General features: G+C 41.9%; 1 protein-coding gene across 1 annotated transcript in view; it reads right to left on the bottom strand.

Moving 5' to 3' along the window:
- The window catches only part of Pld5 (phospholipase D family member 5), a 329,011-nt gene extending 314,591 nt beyond the window's left edge, over nucleotides 1–14,420 (bottom strand). Inside the window, exon 1 of the mRNA XM_013157760.3 lies at nucleotides 14,081–14,420. Coding sequence (XP_013013214.2) covers nucleotides 14,081–14,269 — 189 coding nt within the window. The 5' untranslated portion in view covers nucleotides 14,270–14,420. The remainder of the gene's footprint in view (nucleotides 1–14,080) is intronic.
- Between the last annotated feature and the right edge of the window lie 4,846 nt (nucleotides 14,421–19,266).

The raw sequence follows: 19,266 nt of genomic DNA on the forward strand, positions 1-19,266 counted from the left end.
TCCCTAGATTTAAAAGCCTATCTCTAGGGATCATTATCTCTCTCCAGCCAGCTAAGCTACTTCAGAGGAGTGATCTCTAGCAAGGCTAAGGTCTAGAAATTCTTTTGATCCCTAATCACTGCAAATCCAAATACCTGAACAATTTTCTTTCTGGTTTTAAAAAGCTGTTAAAAACAATAGGTCTCTGGTCTTTGGTATTAAGCAACAATATATTTGGTTTAAATTGTTTTATAGTCAAGTCTGAAATTCACTTTTAAAACTATAAATGTAGTAATTTATATTTTTAGAAATAAATTTGAGTTGTGGGTGTTGTACAGAAGTGACCAAGCCTACCTGGCCACTCAGCCACTCAGCATTTCAATGTAATTTTGCTGGGACCTTTGGCTCTACTTATGAGGTGGTGTAATGAGAAAAATCCTTCTGGTTAGAATGATGGTCTTTATGCTATACCTGTAGTGACAGTGAATAAAATGTCAAACCATCCATTTGGTTATCCAGACCTGATACCCTGAGCTGTAGATATAAATATGAATGTAAAGATAAATGTATCCACCTGGTATTCTACTCAAACTGGACAGCTAACTTTGAAATTACATCTAGCAATTATTAAATCTCTCCTTTAAAAGTTCATTGACTAAACAATATATCAATTCTAGACATTATTAGAAATCTCAACTCAGAAGAAAAATATCTTTCTAAATTAATAGCACAGACAGCAACTCAATAGTTATCCTAAAGCCACCTTATCTTGCTGTATTTTAGTGTCGAAAATGTAAACAAGAGATTCAGAATGGGTGCTGAGCTAAGTACTGGCTTACTTATTTCAGTAGGAATTAAATTTAACAAGTAGTCAAAGGAAGTATTCTTCCCATGAAAAACATTAAATATTTCTGTCTTAGTAATTTTATCAATGAAGACTTTTAGTCTGTTTTTTCAGTGTTGACCTGCAATCTTATTCAAAAAAATCCACCAACCATTGTTGTTAAGCTAAAGAAATGTACATTTAATATCATAAAACTTTCACTAGGTAAACAACTAAAAACAATGAAATGTATCATCAGAACTTTTTAACCAGAAGCCCAGAATCCATTTAAGTTCCCGCACTGGCAAGCTTTTCACCATGCTCCGTTTCTTCAAGAAGTACCAAGGCTCGAAGTTCTCCACACCTATTAATTCGTCTCTCCCTATAAACCTTTCTGTGTGAATGCATTCTCTTTCACACTCACAAAGGATTTCACCTTTCCATTCTTGTCCTTGCAACCAGTTATTCTGAACTCAGTGCAAAATGAAGCTAAGAGATGTAACCAAACAAAACCACTAGCCTCATAAAATAGAAAGGCAACTCTGCAAAAGGCTGGCAGGACAAACACCCTCCTCTTGTCAGTGTCTCCTTGTACACAGCTCATTGCTGATGCACCTTTGATAGGAATGCAGTCAGCTGCAGTGGGCTGCTCTGCTCCATGTGGTCTCTGAGTATCCGCCACTGTGATTCTGTCCTTCACACTCAGAGGACAGGCTTCCAACTCACCTCTACCTTACATTAAAGGCAATGGGCAGGACAGGACAAAAGCCCTCCTGTTCACAAGCCACTTTACTAGGACACATTTATGCCTGAGCATCCACTTTGCCTACATGTGTAGCAAGTTAGGAGGACAAGAAAGCACAAATTACTTGGCAGCCTATCAGGACAGCAGACAGCACACAGCGTGCAGCTAAGCAGGAAGAGAAGTATCCTGAAGAGAGAGATGGGCAGACTCCAGACACAAACACACGTTCTTCACATCTTTCCCCTTCTGAAGCACTGCACCACAGGTCGCTGTCCCCTTCAGGGCTACACTTGGCCATCAGTTTAATAACCGCTCACAACACTCACTTCTCACTTTGCTCTGTTTTTCTGGTTCTATTTTAGAGATGTTTTCTTAGTATGAATGGGATGATGTTGAAAAGTTCCCGAGTGCTTTATCAGATGGGATCTGAAGCCACAGGGACAGGATCTTGGCTCAGAAAAGATGAAACCACGATGGCTGATCACTGGAGACCCTCTTTTTATACAGAGGCCAAATATTCCAAGCACAAAAAAAGAGGTTGGAAAATACTTCCAAATTAGGAATCAGGGAGTATGAATGGAGCTATTAATACCTCAGTGCAGGCCCTGATCTCTCCTGACAGACACTGATGCTGTAAAAAGGATAAGGTACCCGTGTGCAAGCCTGGGCATGCTCACAGACGCCACATGCACACTGCACTAGGATACGATACATAGTCACTGTACCACTTTGCTTAGCAGAAAGCTTCTTTCCACAATCAAATGAGATTTTATAAGCTAGGATTGTAATTAAAGATATTCCAGAAGTCTTAAGGCAAGTTCAAATGAAAACTTTGCTTTTATCAAGTTATGTGTATTGAGTTTTTATTCAATATATTAAATGATTATTTCTCTTCCCAGTGCCTTGTAAAAGCCACTCAGCTGGGACTGAGGACACTTACGAAAAATTTCTTTAAGAACATAGTAGGGGCCGTTTGTGGGCTGCAGAGAGGAAAACAAGAAGCCAGGCACTTTGTGAGTCAGTGCCATTTGCAGGCCATGGGGAAGAGAATCTGATGTCAGCCCCTTCCAGCATGCAGGCTAGGCTACAAGAAGAGCCAACCTCTCTCCCCCAACACAGGCAACCTGCTGACCCAGAGACACACAGGCTGAGATGACAGCTATCAAAGTAAAATACAATTTGATGCTTGTAGTGTTTAGTGTTTTATTGATTTTTCAGGCCTATAGCTGATAGTCTGATCAACTATTTAGAGGATAAAAATATGCAATATAGCATCTATGGGGGATCTCCTTCTGCAGATGGTAGCCACTGTTAATTTCCTATTATCTTGTTTTAAAGTCCTGTGACATTTTCAGTGTTTGGTTTTATTTTGTTCTGTCTTGTTTGATTTTAATATATCTGATGACATGGGCAGCTATTTCAAAGATAACAAGATATATTATGATAGCCATTTTGGATTCACTATTATCTTGTTTTGAAGTCCTGTGTTGCATTCATTGTTCTGTTTTTATTGGTTCTGTTCTATTCTCTTTTGTTTGTTTTTACTATGTCTGATGGGATGGGCAGCTGTTTTGAAAGCAACAAGAGGCATTATGGTAACCATTGCTGATTTCCTATTGTCTTGTTCTGGAGTCTTACATCACACTGTTTTGTTTTGATTGGCTTTATTCCATTTTATTTTGCTTGGTTTTATTCTCTTTTTTTAAAAAAGAAAAAACATGACCAAATAGTAAAAAAAAAAAAAAAAAAAGAACCTAGTAGGGAGGGGGCAGGAAACATACAAGATGAGCCTGAAGAAGTCTGTAGTATCAGAGAAAAAGGAAGTCCCCCAAAACAAAAGCATTGAGGCATGTCCTTTTTCAGGAGTTGACCTGAAAAAGCTCCCAGCAGCCACACAACTCACAGAACAAAATAAATCACATGAAAATAAGGTTACATCCACAGGTTGAAACAAACATTCAAGAGTTCTTCTGATATAAAGCACTGAATAAGTAAATATTGGGGAAGAAGAGATAAATCCTTTTAACAATGATAAGTGGTCCAGATGTTGCTGAAGGCAGAAATAGGAGACTTAATTTCCAACAATTAGGGTGGCAAGGGAAAAACAATAACTTCACAGTGTGGAAAGCTGCTGCACTGATGTAACCAAGTGGTTATGGTGAAAATCAACAGTTACAGCACGAAGCTGCCACACACACCTCACCATGATGACAAGACAAGGCATGATATCACTGGTACTTTTCCAAAGCCCCGTATCCCTGCTGAACAAACTCAAGGTGAGGGACATTCTACAGCAGATCTTGTTTGCATGTTTTAAAATTGCCAAGGTCAGGGAAAAAGAGAAAAGGATGAGAAACTGTCATTGACCAGAAGTAACTAGGCACACACGACAACTAACTGTAATGTGGAATCCTGGACAGGATTCTGGAACAATAAAAGGACATTCATTTGAAAACTAGTGAAACTGGAATGAAGTCTGAAGTCAAGATGTCAGCATTAGGGTAAACTAGAGTGGAGTGAAAAGTGTACAGGAAATGCTTGACTTATCTTAACAAATCTTTCCTGTAAATCTAAAGTTATCCAGAATAAATTTATTTTAAAGATTATTAAGAATCTTATAGGATAGATTGTAAGAAGTGTGTGCAATACCATGGATTAAATCCAGAAGATTTTAGGGAGTGGAAAATTGTGGAGTCAGGAAATTGAAGTAGGAAATTCTTAATGGTCAATACTGGCAGATCTTTAAGGAGATTTTGGTAGTTTTGACACATTCCTTGCTATTGTGTCTTTGGGTTTTTGATCAAGCATATCTAGCCAGAGCACAGTGGGACCTAACAATAAACCAGCAGATTTAGGCTGAGCAAGCTGGAGCAAAGTGCTCAGTGACAACTTAAAAAGTTAACGTTGCCTTGTGGTGGACTGATAACTAGTGGTCAACTTAACAACTGAACAGAATCGGCATGGTGCTGAGTGTGGATGGCCCACCGGAGGATTAGGACCAAGATTTTAAAAAAGCAGACCTGGAGAGGAAGAGTCGCATTGTTGGTTCGCTATGCTGTTTTTGGTTCTTTGTGGTGTTGCTGGTTCTTCTTTTGCCTTTGGTTCTCCTGGAGGAACTAGTCAATCTTCTTTCCTGATATAAACTTGGTTGTCATCATCGTCAGAGGAGCTCAGGACCTTGTCACTGAGAATGGCAGTGGAGTTTCATTTTGGGGGAGCTTTGTCCTCACTCTGAGCATGGCTTTCAGGCTTGTCACACTGGCTGCCTGCTATGAACTCGCTGTCTCACTGTTGGAGGAACTCGGGACCTCACTGTTGTTGAGGATGGCTGTGGTACTGTTCAGCAGAGCCCTGGTCCTTACCTTGAGCATCGCTTCCTGGTTCCAGGGCAGAGCCCTCAGCCTGCTGGCATAGATCCTTCATCCTGCTAACACAGACCTTCTAGCTTTCACTGCTTTGTCCATGAAACAGACTTGCAGAGACACTGCTGTGGGTTCTAGCCCCCCAGCTGGACTTGTAGGGAGCACTGTCGTGGGCTCTAGGTCTTCAGATGGATTCACGCAGGACGCTGTCATGATACTCTAGGCCCTCAGCTGGACTCTTTGGGTCTTGGTGTGTGGATGGATTTCCCGTACTCTCTCTTCTTGTATTTGACTCTTTGGGTGATCATTATAATACTATAAATTATGTGTCCTGTATAAATTGTCTTTCCTTGCAATCTCTTACCACAAAATGCTTCCTAAGTAAGACTGAGATACATAGAAAACAAAATGGTCCACTCATAATAATAGAAACATTACTAACGCAGCTGTGAAACATTCCTTTCCAAAGTCTTTTAAAAAATCATTGAAATCTCAAACTACACAATGAGTTGGATACAGTGTCATCAATTATCTTCTTCCAGCATTCAATCATAACTGTGTGAACACCTCAGCAGTTTTCATGGCACTTGTGATGTTTCCACTGAATTCATGTTACCTTTAATATCTATAGTATTTACCTGGAAAGTAGGATAATAAGCCTCCTAATTCTTTAACTCGTGTGTATGAATTCTGGCTCACTAAGCATATCCTCAGTCAGCAGTTCACTCTTTCCATAGTGAAGTTAATCAGTGTTGGGTGTCTACTGAGTACTTTGCTGGGCATTAAGAGGACTGTACATTGTTGTGACTGAGACATCACAGCCCTCAAGCCTTTCACTGAGGGCAGAAGACAGACAATTAATTTGAACAATTAAGTAAGTCAAGTGCCGTGATAGATGCCTGTCCATGATGTTACAGGACTACACAGGAAAGACATCCAATCACTCTTTGGGTTTAGAGAAGACAAAATAATAATTTGAGCTCCAAAAGAGAACTAGATCATAATCAAGCTGAGCTCCAAGGTCTGACCTTTTATTTATGAATTTGCCAAAGCCCAAAGCTCTCAGCTTACGGTAGAGAGCAAATATTAGAATGTTAATGTTAATCATGATCATAATGGTATCAATAATATGGGTCCAGACAATAATAATGGCTTGGGTCCAAGATACAAAGATGCACAGGGCAGACTTCCAACCCTCAAGGCGCTTTTGAAACTTTTCCTGTGCATTTTTGTATCCACCACGCCAAGTAAAGTTTGTGGCACATCCCTGGCAATCAAGAAATGCTTGCTTAATAGATGAAACGGTTCACACTCCCCACACGAGTCCAGCAGCAGGTCCTCGGACCTCTTATTTCACAATACCTGTTGTATCTGGGCCTCCTCTGCTTGTATTGCCTCTGCTAGCTCACAGGGGCCTAAGAGAGACTACATTGAGGCCTCCAATTGCAGGTTTTGTTCTTCAACACTGCATGCCATTGCAATTTTCTGAAACCTGGACTCTTTCAATAAAACACCTACTTGGATATCTTCCCTTTACTTACAGAATAAAGCTTTAAGTTTCCGAAGTTCTCATGCTCAATCATATACCACTCACTGTGTGTGTTTTTACACAATGGAATAAACATTTGTGCTCATGTCTTTGGTGCAAGATTTCACATTTGTCTAGTTTATTAACATTAATAAGTTGGGGTTATTAACTTTCCTAGCTGAAGTTAATGAATAATATTTTAAGTAAAGTGTTATCTACACGTCTCATTGTTTGACTTTATAACGTAGGCCTATCATTTATATTAAACTTATTTGTGTGGATGATGTGAAAGAAAATCACAATGCATTAGATACACAACTGACCAGGCCCCTTTGCTTTTTAAAAAATACCATCTCATTCCCACAGTTCTTCAGTGTTACTTCTGTCATAAATCCAGTACCTAAACATGTACAGGTCTGTTTGTGCATTCTCTAGTTTATTAACTGATGTATGTGTCTATTCTGCACTACAGTTGTACTATTTTAACTTTATAACAAGTTGTGGTATCTGAAGTTAGTCTTGTTATTCTTCAAGATTTTCTTGGCTGGTTTTTGCTTTCCACAGAAATGTTTGACTCCACTTGCAATAAATACACATACATTTACAAATCTGATGAGTTTTAAACTGGAATTAGTTCTACTCTGTAGATCAGTTGGGGTTAGACTGAAAAAAGAGGTCTACAGCCTTTAATAGTTATATTCCTATTATAGATATGCTATTTTTCTTAATATAAATATCTTTATTTTGGAACTGTTCTTACTATTCTTACAATTTTGCATATTGACTTTATATTCAGTTCTCTGAAAAATTCAGTGAAATCAATTCATCAAGTGTATCTGCAGTTTATTTCAGATTTTCAAATGTACGCGGTCACATCATATGTCAGTATGGTATACAATTTTACTGCTCTCTTTTTAAATTCTAATATTTTTATTTTTTATCTTGCCATACTGCATGGTCTATAACTTCCTATACAATAATGATAAAAGTGATGCTATTAGGTATCTTTTTTCCACTCATAATCCATGAACATGGTTTTTTCAATGTTTCACCACTAATTGTGATCTTCTTTTTAAAGAAATCTTTTATCAGAATACTAAAATTTGCTTCTGTTTCTAGTTCATTGAAAATTTTATCATGCATGGCTACATAATTACATCAAATAATGAATGTTCTTCCTTCATATATCTATAATAGTAAACTGATCTGTTAATGTGATAAACTACATTAATTGATTTTCAGATTTTGTATCAACTGCACTGCTGGAAAAAATTCAACTTGTTATGATACAGTAACACTATATATGCCAGTACTCCTTACTTTTAACTGTACTGTCTAAATAATGTAACCTTTGAAAGTAATACTTTATATTCTTTTGCTTTTCTCTGTATTATATGTAATACTATAAATACATTGTAACTATATTTATAAACTAAGCATCTCAAAGGAAGAAATCTACAGTCTTAGCATATTCTCCAATGTAAGCAACACAGTATATAGCAAATAAAGGCTTATTCAATTAAATTCATAATCCCCTAACAGTACCTTTCACCAAAAAAGAAGCTCTCAACAAATGTGTCAACTGGTGAGTTTGCCAGCTCCCTGTTTTCATTTGTTTTATGTCAAAGAGTCCCATCTCAGTTTAACTCCTCTTGTTACTCTGGATTTTATTGGAAGGAACATGATAATACTACACTTCAGAGAAACACTCCAGTCTGGAGGCTCACTGTTTACTCTGGAGAATAAAGGAACAGTTACCACTCAAGGGCTTGAACCCTGTTCCACCACACCCAGGCAAGTGCTTCAGCATGGACCCATTTCATATGCCAGGCAAGAGAATGACTTTCTAACACAGGTACCCAGGAAACAGTGCCACATTCTTCATTTAAATCCTTCTTTTAAGAGCTGGATTTGTGATTTTAGAAATTGGGCTCACTTCTCCACGTTTCTCAGAAAAACCAGAATGTACTTTCTTTGACTAAAAAGTCTGTCTCTTTAAGGACCACAGTTTGATATTACCTCAATGTTTATGTTGTATCTCCGGCTCTTACACCGTGATCTGTGCAGTTAGGAGGATATCAATTAAGTATCTTTAATATCCCCAGGAAACACAGTTTAGGCAACATTTCAGGTGTGAGAAATTAACACAGTGTCCACCTGCCTACCTATATTATGTATCTGTCAAGTCAGCGTGAGAATATACTACACCTACTGCCATGGAGTAGAAGTTCAAAAGATGCATCAGATTTCCTGATCTGTACAGCAGAAATAGAAACACGAAGGATCGCTATATAGATTTAAGTGTGACCTGCACACAAAAGTGTGTAAAAAGAAACAGAAGCACTTTAGAAAAAGGAGTCACAAATCAACATACCATTACTATATGGAATCAGAGAAGGAAAGTAACACCTCAAATCCATCATCTTGAGCTTCTCAAATTAAATACACTGACTGTCTTATGTCACCAACTCTAATTATGTTAAAATAAGTCAATGAACTTCATCCAACAGAGTTCAAAGAAACCAAAGCTTCTTCAAAACAATCTGCCCAGTCGGCCACAGGGAGAAGGGTCCATTAGTGGTGAATACACGTGACAAATGCAATTCAGGGACACGGTTCTGAGAGCCACTGGAAGCTACTCAGGAGACAGGTTTGTGTTCATTTCCCACCTAATGAGCTGGAGAAGCTGAAAACACTGCCCTGTATAGAATACATCTGTTTTGTTTATCTAAAATCACAGGAAATAATTCTGGGCGATGCTACTGTTCTTAAGCATTTGCCAGACTGTTCATGTGATTTCTAATGGAGCATTTTAAAAATTCACTCCCTTAGACTGAACTTTGTCCTCTCGTGCTTTGCCGATCTGCTCTGTGGGGTAGGCCACGCTCGTGGATCTGCTGGGGGACATAAATGGCATTTTATAACATGAGCTAAGACAACTACATCTTTTTACTCTTCGTTCATCACATGAATAGTTTACTCCAGGAGGTGGCTGTGCATTTGGCATTTATGTACTATGCACTGGTGACATAAACTCAAGTAAAATAGGTGCAAATTCACGCTGAGAGGAAACTATCTTTTAAGTGTCATACACTTACTAAACCAAGACATCACTCTGGCTCACATCAGAGATTCTATTGTTTCCTCTTCACCAAGACTCCCTCCAGTTTTCTCTTTCCGTGGAAAATAGGCCACTTCCTCTATCTTACAGATTATTGTACAACTCAGTTCTACCAATGTTAACTGGGAAGGAGGACAGACGTTTAGGGCAGGGCAAGGAGCTAGGCTTTACCTGCAGAGGCCAGCAGAGAGCACAAGAACCAGAAGATTCAGCTCGAAATAACCAGGCAAGGAATAAGCAAAAGGCCACTGTCTAGGAACAGGCAGGTCACCAGAGAATGGACAGGTGGAATCAGACAAAAAGCCAGCTTACCAGGCCCAGTGCAGCAAGTGAGCTGCCTTCCTAGAAAAAGGATCCCTGGACTTTGGCTCATATCAAATATGTGCAATACTGATCTCAGATGTGAAGTCTGAGATCTCTCCAGGCAGAGTAAGAGAACTCAGGCAGAGCCAGGCAAAGCTGAGAAGGAACTGCACCTACAGGCACCACTGTAGAGAGTTATTTGAGCACAGCACAGCACTAGGTGTGTACCTACCTGCTATGACAGTCCTCACCACGGCTCACAAAGGGGTGCTCTTTCTCTTCCTCCTGGGTCTCAGCTGGATCTCCCTTTCCAGTCCCCTTGGAAGTGAGTCTTAGCCATAAAACTTTCATTGGTCAATAAGCACCAGCCGTAAGGATGGATCAGCTCTGGGTAAAAGCACAGACAGCTATCTAACAACTTCCCTTAAGCTGCCCTGGTAACTATAAAGGTAGGCATCTAGATGGAGCCTCCCTCTGGCAGGCCAGCTACAAGGAGGAACCCCCCTCCCAAACTCACACAGATGAGAAGTGTGGGAGGAAAATATACTTTGGTGGTGTTGGGCCCCTAACATTTGGGGACATTTTTTTTTCTTGCAGTGTGGACATAGGATGCCCCATTTAATCATCACAGAAAACCTCTTGTTGTTTTAAAGAGAATGGAGAATGTGCACTTTGGTGAAAGTGAGCCCTTTGCCTAAAGTCACAAAGTTAATAAGAAACAGAACAAAGTCTAAGTAAAGGTCTGTCTACCCAGAACCCCTACTTTCCAGCCACAGGTTAGCAAAAACCAACTGAATATACAGGAAAGAAAAGAAGGCATCCCGATCTCCGTGAACAGCACTAGGAAACCTTCGCACCCCCAAGGAGCATAAAACCAGGAGACCAAGCAGCTTGGCCTCTGCATCTCTACCTCTTCCTTTAAAATTATAAATAAAAAGTTCAAAAAGGGCATGTAGTTCAAAAGACCGCCAACCTAACGTCATGCTGCTCTGATGTCATCCATAAAGTGACCCAGCCAGGACCAAGAGATCAGGGGACGTGGGCAGCACCTTGCCCATCCTGCTATTTTTTTTTTTTTTGCTACAAAATAAGTCTTCACTTTCACATTATACCTAACATAAATATTGGACTCTACAAAGAACAAGATATTCATTACTTCCTAAGCCTAAATTCTCCTAAAACCACAGGCATTTATGATGTACAATGGGAAGCAGAAGGTTTTAAGAAGCAAGAGCATTATTTGTAGCTAATAAGATAACGTTCCGCGTGTAGCCAGCAATTTTACTTTCTCTAAAACATGCAACTAAGTTCAGGGTCTACAATTCAAGGAACAGAACACAATTTTCTTGTACCTTAATCATAATTTAGGAATGGAAGAATTTTTTTACACATATTCATTTCTTAATAGCCATTCATTCAAGAATCGACCCATCAATGACAGAAAGAGTATTTAAAGATCTAGTGGAAGTATTCCAATGATCGACCAGCTCATATCCGTTTACTTTCTAAACCAGGGGATTCATACAGTAACCTTTAAACTAGGAGGGGGGAGCACTGATAAATTATTCTCACTTTTAGCAAAGTGGGTGGAAACAGATTCTTTCAGCTGTCACTTGACATCTTGTTATTGACTTTCACATTAAGCCACGACTCTGAAGTCTGGACGGAATCCACATATTGCCACATTTCATCTCAGGGAATCCCATTATTGTGATGACTAAATATGTGTGTTATTTGAAGCTATAATTTATTTATTCTCTTAATACTTAGATTGGCTTTTAAAGCAGCTGCAAAATACCCAAGTAGGCTGTTTTCAGGGATATGATCATCATAATTAATTCATTTTTCTTAACATAATAAAAATGGTGGTCATCCACTTGATTAGACAGATCAGGAAGATGTTTTTTCAAACCACTATACATCACCCTTGAATTTCTATGACGTACTTGTCCTAGTCCCCACAACATCAAACGAGAAGGCACCACACAGGTCCCAAACATCATCTGTAATGAAGTTAACATCACGTTTCCATGCTTTGCATAGCAGCCATATAACCATGTTACATTTATTACAGGTTTTTAAATCTCAAGAACCGCGTTAGAAATCAACATCATCATGGCATATGAAACATGACATAAATATTCTAAATACCGAGAACTTAAATTCAAATGAAACTGATGTCTTTGTTCAACTTTGATTTTTATAGAATTTTCATAAATATTAATTCATTACAGATGCGGGTATTTCAAAGGGACAAGAGCATACATCGAAATTCATTAGAAGCAAACCCACTTTTTAGTTAAAAATGAGTATGGAGGAAAACATCAGAATGCACATCTCTTAAGAACCTGTAGGTAAGAAAGCTGAACAATTGGCATTTAAATAACAAATGAGCTGACTGAGTTTTTAAAATGAAGGCAATGCTCTCTTTTGAAGCATCTGAGTGAAGAAGAAAGCACGGATGCACACATGTTTCCAAACAACCCGATCTTCCTTTGCTTGGTCTCTAACCCTCCAGAGAGCACGACATCCTACCTTCAGGTAGAAAGGCAAAGCAGCCACGGCCACCTGGTAGACCTGCTCACTTTCAATGAAAAGCTAAAAGTGAAATAGCAAGGAAGATGCACACAGCATCTGTGACTCACGCAGCCACAGCCTTGGAAGGTTGCACTATTGATTTTCACTAAGACAATAATGGACATAGACCTGCTAAAAGCACGAGCTGCAAAGGAACACACATTCATGATAGAACTGAAGTGAAAACACGTTCCATCACCATTCGAAGGCTGGACCACTTTTTCTGGCACTGAAATCAGCGGCATCAAGAACCAAATTACACGAAGATGCCATTCCCTCCCCTCCACCAACTCAAAACATCACCGGTCCCTTCACTAATTCTGAAACATGCACTTTAAATCATGTTGCTGTTGTCTTTCAAACAAACAACTTGCCATCCTAGAAATATCCTTCAGCTACTTCCTTAGCTTTAAGAATCTGAGGCATCCTTTTGGCATCAGCAAAAGGCTCTCTAGACCCAAGACAGAACCTGTTACTAACTCAAAGCTTTAAATTAGAGCATTGAATTAGTCATTTCAGTGACTGAATCAGAACCTCAGATCTGAGCAAAGACCCTCTCAGACTGTAACAGAGAAACACCCCTTTGCACGCCTCCTCGGGAGCCTGTGGTATTGCAATGCCCAGGAACACAACTGTTTGCAGGTTGGCGCAGCGGCTGGAGATGTGTGAGTTCCAGGAGTTTCTGGTTTTATCTTAGCGTCGTGACCCAAATACAAGGAAACCTCCACATTCCATTAACAGACTCAATTTGGATTCTGCAGCTCCGCGGGGAAGAAACAGCAGCTCTCCTTACCTAGCTGGGCTGCACTCTTGAGATAATTCTCTTAGTTTCATTTTAACATTTGATTTCAGAAGATGCTGACGGGTCAGATTTGCAACTGTGGATCCACAAAACGTTTTATTCGAAGGACTCTTTTCTTTCAGAATGGTCAGCCTTAGGGGCTTGACCGCAGAGCTAGTGACACTTTGCTGGAAGCCAGTACGCCCTGGGAGCGGGGATCCTCCTGCACAGGCTCCCCACCCGTAGAGTAGCGAGTTCCTGGGAAGCAGGGCGATCCGCTCATTATTCTCCTTTCTCCTTGCAACCCGCTAATCTCTCCCTAGTTGGCTCAAGTAGAGCTTGCCAAGGGCTCATCCCAGCGGACACTCTGCAGAAAACTCTCATGGCTCGTGCGCAAACCCAAGCTGCGTCGCCAGTAACACAACTTCACAGCTTCATGAATGTGTGGTTTCTGGACACAGTGAAACAGTGCCAAAGACCCAAGTAAACGCCCCTCTACAACCCTTTACGGAGCATGGCCGCGTTCCTGGGAGCCGCGTTTGTGTCACTTCTACTTTGAGCCCACCTCACAGATACCCCAAGAACACAGTGCAAACAAACCCCACCGCGAGAAACTGCCGGGGAGGTCTTGGTGTGCTGGGGTCCGCGGTGCCTGAGAGAACCTCCCTCTCCTTCCCCGCAGCCAGGTCGGGAAGGCAACAAAGTGCAGAAGGCGGAGCCCCTGGGCAGGCAAAGGATGCGCACGCCCTCCCGCCCGGCGGGCACCTGCCCAGTCCGCGCGCCCCGCGCCCCGCGCCCCGCGCCCCGGCCACCACCGCGGGAAGGGGTTCGGGAGCAGGTGCCGGCCGAGGCCGCCCTTACATGTTCCAGCTTGTCTTTCCTCCGGAGCCAGACGCTGGCGCTGTAGTCCTGCTGCTTGACGCTGCTGTAGAAGTTCGCGCCCACTCGGGTCAGGCTCGGCGACGGCTCCTTGGGGCGGCTTTTGAGCTTCATCTGCTCGAAGCCCTCGTGGGGGGAGGCCGAGAGCCACTCGTGCTGCCGGATCTCCATCCTGACATGACCGGGCCGCGGCCGGCGCGCAGCGGACTCGGGATGGGAGCCGGGCGCGCGGGGGGACGCGAGGCCCAGGCGGAGGCGGAGGCGGAGACGGAGCTGGAGCCGGAGCGCGAGCCGAGTGAGAGCGCGGGGCGCGCGGGGCGCCGGACGCCGGCGGGAGGGGCGGTCGCGGCGGGCGAGGGCGGGGCGGGGCCGACCGGGCGGGACAAAGGACGGGGCGCAGGGGCGCCTGCCCGCGGACGCGGAGTGCGGTGGCCGAGGCGGCTCGGGCGCGCTGCTCGCCCGCGGCTTGCGGCACCGACCGGCGCCGGCGGCCCGGGGCGCGGCGGCGGGGTGCGCTGGGAGGGGCCCGCCCGGCCAGCCCGCGCCCGCAGGTTGGCGCAGTGAGCAGCCGCCGCTCCTCCCGCGCAGCCCGGGCCCGGCGGCCGCTCCCGCTGCGGACCCGCCTCCCCGAGCGCCTCAGCCTCGCCCTCGCCGCGCGGACCCGGAGCGCGAGCGGGCGGAGGAGTGACCGCTGGCCGCGCGCCGCCCCTGCCCTGCTCCGGAGCGCGGAGACGGCTCGGAGGGAGCCGCTGGCGACGCCACCCCCGGCCCTCCCTGCCCTCCCCGCCCCCGCCGCACCCTACGGCGCCCCTCGCCTGCCCAGCTCGCTCGGGCTTTGTGCACCCCCATTCTGAAAGTTCACCAACTTCCTGCCTCGGGAGCCCATTCCACCCAACCCCGGGCACCAAAAGGAGAGGGTGCCTCGCACCCCAGGAAATGGCCAGGAGGACTTGTGTTTTCTGAAACCCTGCTTTGTACTTTCATCCTAGAGTGCAGCCCCGAGGGCAGCCAGGCCGACGGGTTGGCTGGATCTGCTGCTCTCAGCCTTCAGGGTTCAGCTGGACAGGGATCCCAGGGTCCTGCCCCCGGTGGATGCTGGAAGGTGATTCCACGCCCCTCTCTGCTGCGGCGCTGGGCTCGGACAGGGCTCTTAGGCGTCTATGGCGCAACCTCAGTGCAGGTTTCTAGGCCCCCATAGCCAGGTTTTACTCTTAAAGGTTTTTTGGATCTGCGTTCCTTCCCTGACCCAATCTAAAACAGGCAAGCAAGAGATTATTTGGTATAACGTTAACAATTTAATTTTGCTGTCTTTGAAATCAGCGTCTCAAAACATTTTTTGTTTATCAAAAAGCTAAATCGTAACTAGTGTTAAGGATTGGTCAACACATTTAAAGGCCTGGGATGTGCATAGTTTGAGAAGCTTCCTGAGATTTTGAAGGGAGTCACAGAGGGCAAACAGAGCTCACTCTCTAGCCACACGGGGAGCTGTCCCCTGTAACTCTCCTGGTTGGATGACCTTGTCAAAGACAGATACTCCAGGTTGGATGCTGACAGATTTCTGGGAGGATAAGACTTGTGTCTCCTACCTTTTCAGTCTCTGTATTATAAGAGAGTACTGGCTGGGTGTGCAGCTGAGTGGTACGGAGAGCGCCCTGGTTTCTAGCCCCTCACGAATAAATTAATTAATTAGAAAAGAAAGAGCATGATATCATAAAATAATAGTTGAGTAAAATCTCATGAGCAGTCAGTATGAGGGTAAAGCAACAAAACACACACACACACGCTTTGGCTTGTACTAAATTTGATTTCGTGAAACTGAATTGTGTAATAAGTATCCTGACTGGGAGGTTTCTTTAAGTTTTATAGCCATTCTACAAGATAAATGCTATTGTCCCCATTTTTCCGTGAAAGAACTGAGGCTGAAGCAGAAACTATACTGCCAAACAAGGATTGAAACAGCCTTGAAAGGCTGCTGGCATCAGACCTTTCATTGTACAGAACCTCCCACTTCATATGATTACAGTTTGCTCTAATTATTATGGCTCTGGTAAATATTCCTCCAAAGCCTCATGTGGCTGTAGGTGGGGCTCTGGGAGGTGGCTGGATCATGGATGTGTGATCATGGATAATGGGATGTGTGATACTGGATTAGTTCCTTGATGGGTTTATAGCTGGATGTGATGCTGGCAGGTGAAGCCTGGTGGAAGAAGAGGTGGGTGTGGCTGGGGTGGTATAGATTCCTCTTGATCCTCCTGCCTGCCATGCTGTGGGCTGTTTCTCCTCTGCCACGCCCCTCTGCCACAGGCCCCTGGCCTTAGAGCCAGCCCACTGTGAACTGAAATCTCTACAAACCATGAGCTACGATAAAGCTTTCCTACTTTAACTTGTGTGTGTTGGGTGTTTTGTTCTAACCACAAGAGAATAACTAAGACATTACTATTCATTATCTCTCTGTTTTTACTATTGTAATTTAGCCTTCACAGCCTTTTCCTTTTTAAGTATAAACACACAATTTAAATGACTACAATTATATGGCCTTTTATGATATTTATGTTAGAAAAACTTAAATGCCCTTCTGCAAAGAATACTTCTTTTATGTTAAGATTGTACATAAGATAATTAGTATATCCAAACCTTGACTTGTGATAGGTACCCAATTCAGAGTAATAATGAGGTGTTCTACTTTGAAGAGTTTATACAAATGGTTCCCATATCAAGCTAAGTTTCAAATTGAATTGGTTTTTGAAGTAATCTTTGTACAGGAGAAAGCACAATTGTAGTTTCTGCTAACTCTTTTGTAAGGAGTGCAAAGATAGCAATACATGTTATAACAAACTACTTAATTGAGCCTTATATTCATTCCATAATATTTCCCATGGTCTGAAATAAAAGGTAAAACATGAAATTTTTTTTACTATTTCATATTTAATCACTTAGTGTGGTGTGGCAGACGTTAGCGTGAACTCATGAATTTAAATAAATCTAAGTACATTGTTAGTCACAATCCATTTTCTATCTTGGATTCTTGCCTAAAGTCATTGTTTATGAGAGTAACATGGGACTTACTGGTCAACCTTCAGAAGAACGTTTTGTGTAAAACTGAACTCAATTCAAACTAGGGGAGGGAAGGCAAAGAATTTCTGAGGATTACTAATTATAGTATGTGAGCATGCACCAAAATTACTGTTGAAATGATTAAAATTATTGAATTTATAAACTCCCATAGCACCTTTTCCTGAATGTTTTCAAACCTTTACACAGACAGGGCGCAGCACAGGTATTACACATAATCTTGCTGGCATGTTGGCTTCATAGGAGCTAGACCTATGGTGGATTCTTTATTCTGTTAATTATAATAAACTGTGGCAAATAAATAACTGGTGGAAGCTAAAACTTCAGCATCCACTTTGCTGCTTTCTCTTCAAGAGCAATAGACTAGACATTAAAATGTCTAGATTTTAGTAGCAGATCCTTTAAGACCTTGATTAGGGTTTTCTTGGATCTCACTTTTTTCCATTGGATTCTACTAAATGGTAATGTGTTAGTCACCTTTCTTAGATTAACAAATACATGGTATAGTAAACTTATAAAAAGAAAAGGTTTGTTTTGGCTCACAGTTTTGGAATTTTCAGTCCATGACTAATCATTTGGACCTGTGGCAAAGCAGCACGTTATGGGGAGGGGCGGGTGGAAGAGCAAGTTGCTAGGTTCAGAGCAAGAAAACAAAGACAGGAAGATGTCAGTGGGACTGGGGTCCCATATCTCCCTCAAGGGCTCGCATGGAATGACCAGAAGATCTCCCTGTGGGCCACACCTCTTCAGGGTTCCTCTGCCTCCCAATACAAACCCATGGGCCTTTAGGAGACCCTTATTCACACCATCCTAAGGGAACAACCAGTGCTACCGCAAGGGATAGCTCCAGGGATAAAATTGTATAATACACATGAAAACACTCTCTAAACTGTAGGAATCTACATTGTTTTTAGAACTTTCAGTCACAGGAATGTTCCTTACATTATTCTAATGATAAGTTGTCTTTTTCATCAACATTTGTGTCACTTAATTAATCTTGACTACTTATAATTGATTATGGAAACTGCACTCAGTCACAAATTTACATCTCATTAATGTTTATATTTATTCTAGAAATACTCTACCTAAATTGCTATTGGTACATTACACAGTGAATTCAAACTATATAGGATGTTCAAATAAAACATTTTTCTATTCATTTCAAACTAAACTTTACAGGTGTTGTTGACCAAGAATTGTTAATATTATCTGAATTAGGTATTTTTCAAGGCGTGCAATCTCAGACTGAAAAGTATCGAGAAATGCCTGGGAATATCTTATTAAAGCTTGCATAAGAGTTACGTCTTGTATTTCCATGATATTTACCTTTGTAACATGTGTTTATGACCTTTATCAAATTTCCTTCATAGAAAATGATCTGACCGCAATTTTAGGATTTGCAATCAGTTCCACATTTCCAAAGGAAGATCTGAAATTCATGGAGATCAAGTGACCTACTCAAATCCAGGGTCTTCTTAGTCATGAATTGTGTAATCTAAAACCAGATTTAACCATTTTAAATAAAAGACATGTTTTTCTACCACTTCCGATCAAAGAACCCCAGGTAAATGCTTCTTAGTTCTTATATGTTTCATTTTTCATCTATGTACTTTTACCAAATATTACTGGGTTTTGTCAAGGTTTATTACTAATGGATTAAACATGCCAGTGGTTAGATCTTCCACAATCGTACACGTCCTGTCATCCCTAATTAGCCTTCTGCGCAAGGCCATAATAAGACACTGACCCAAGCATGACTGTATTTCTTGTCAAGAAGCAGATGTAACAGCTTAAAAAAGCATTACTTTTGTAAGTATCTATGTTAATTATAAGAGTGCTCCCATAGAAAATTTGAATGAAGTAATACCATTTGAACAAAATTAAAGCAGTCCTAGATTTCAGGAGTTTTTCCAAAGGCCACACAAAAGGCCACATAAGGCACATTAGTCAGGAGGAAAGATCTTGTATGCCACATTATTTTCTTTATCCAAGTATTTAATTATTGATTAGTTATAAAATGACAAGGAGAGTTACTAAGATATGTTATAAAAGCAAAGTGGTTCTGTCTACCCACAACCTTATTTTAGATGAACAAT

The sequence above is a fragment of the Cavia porcellus genome, unplaced genomic scaffold (genome assembly GCF_034190915.1).
Source record: "Cavia porcellus strain 051 isolate PalLab524CR breed Dunkin Hartley unplaced genomic scaffold, mCavPor4.1 scaffold_26, whole genome shotgun sequence".
Classification (NCBI taxonomy): Eukaryota; Metazoa; Chordata; class Mammalia; order Rodentia; family Caviidae; genus Cavia; species Cavia porcellus.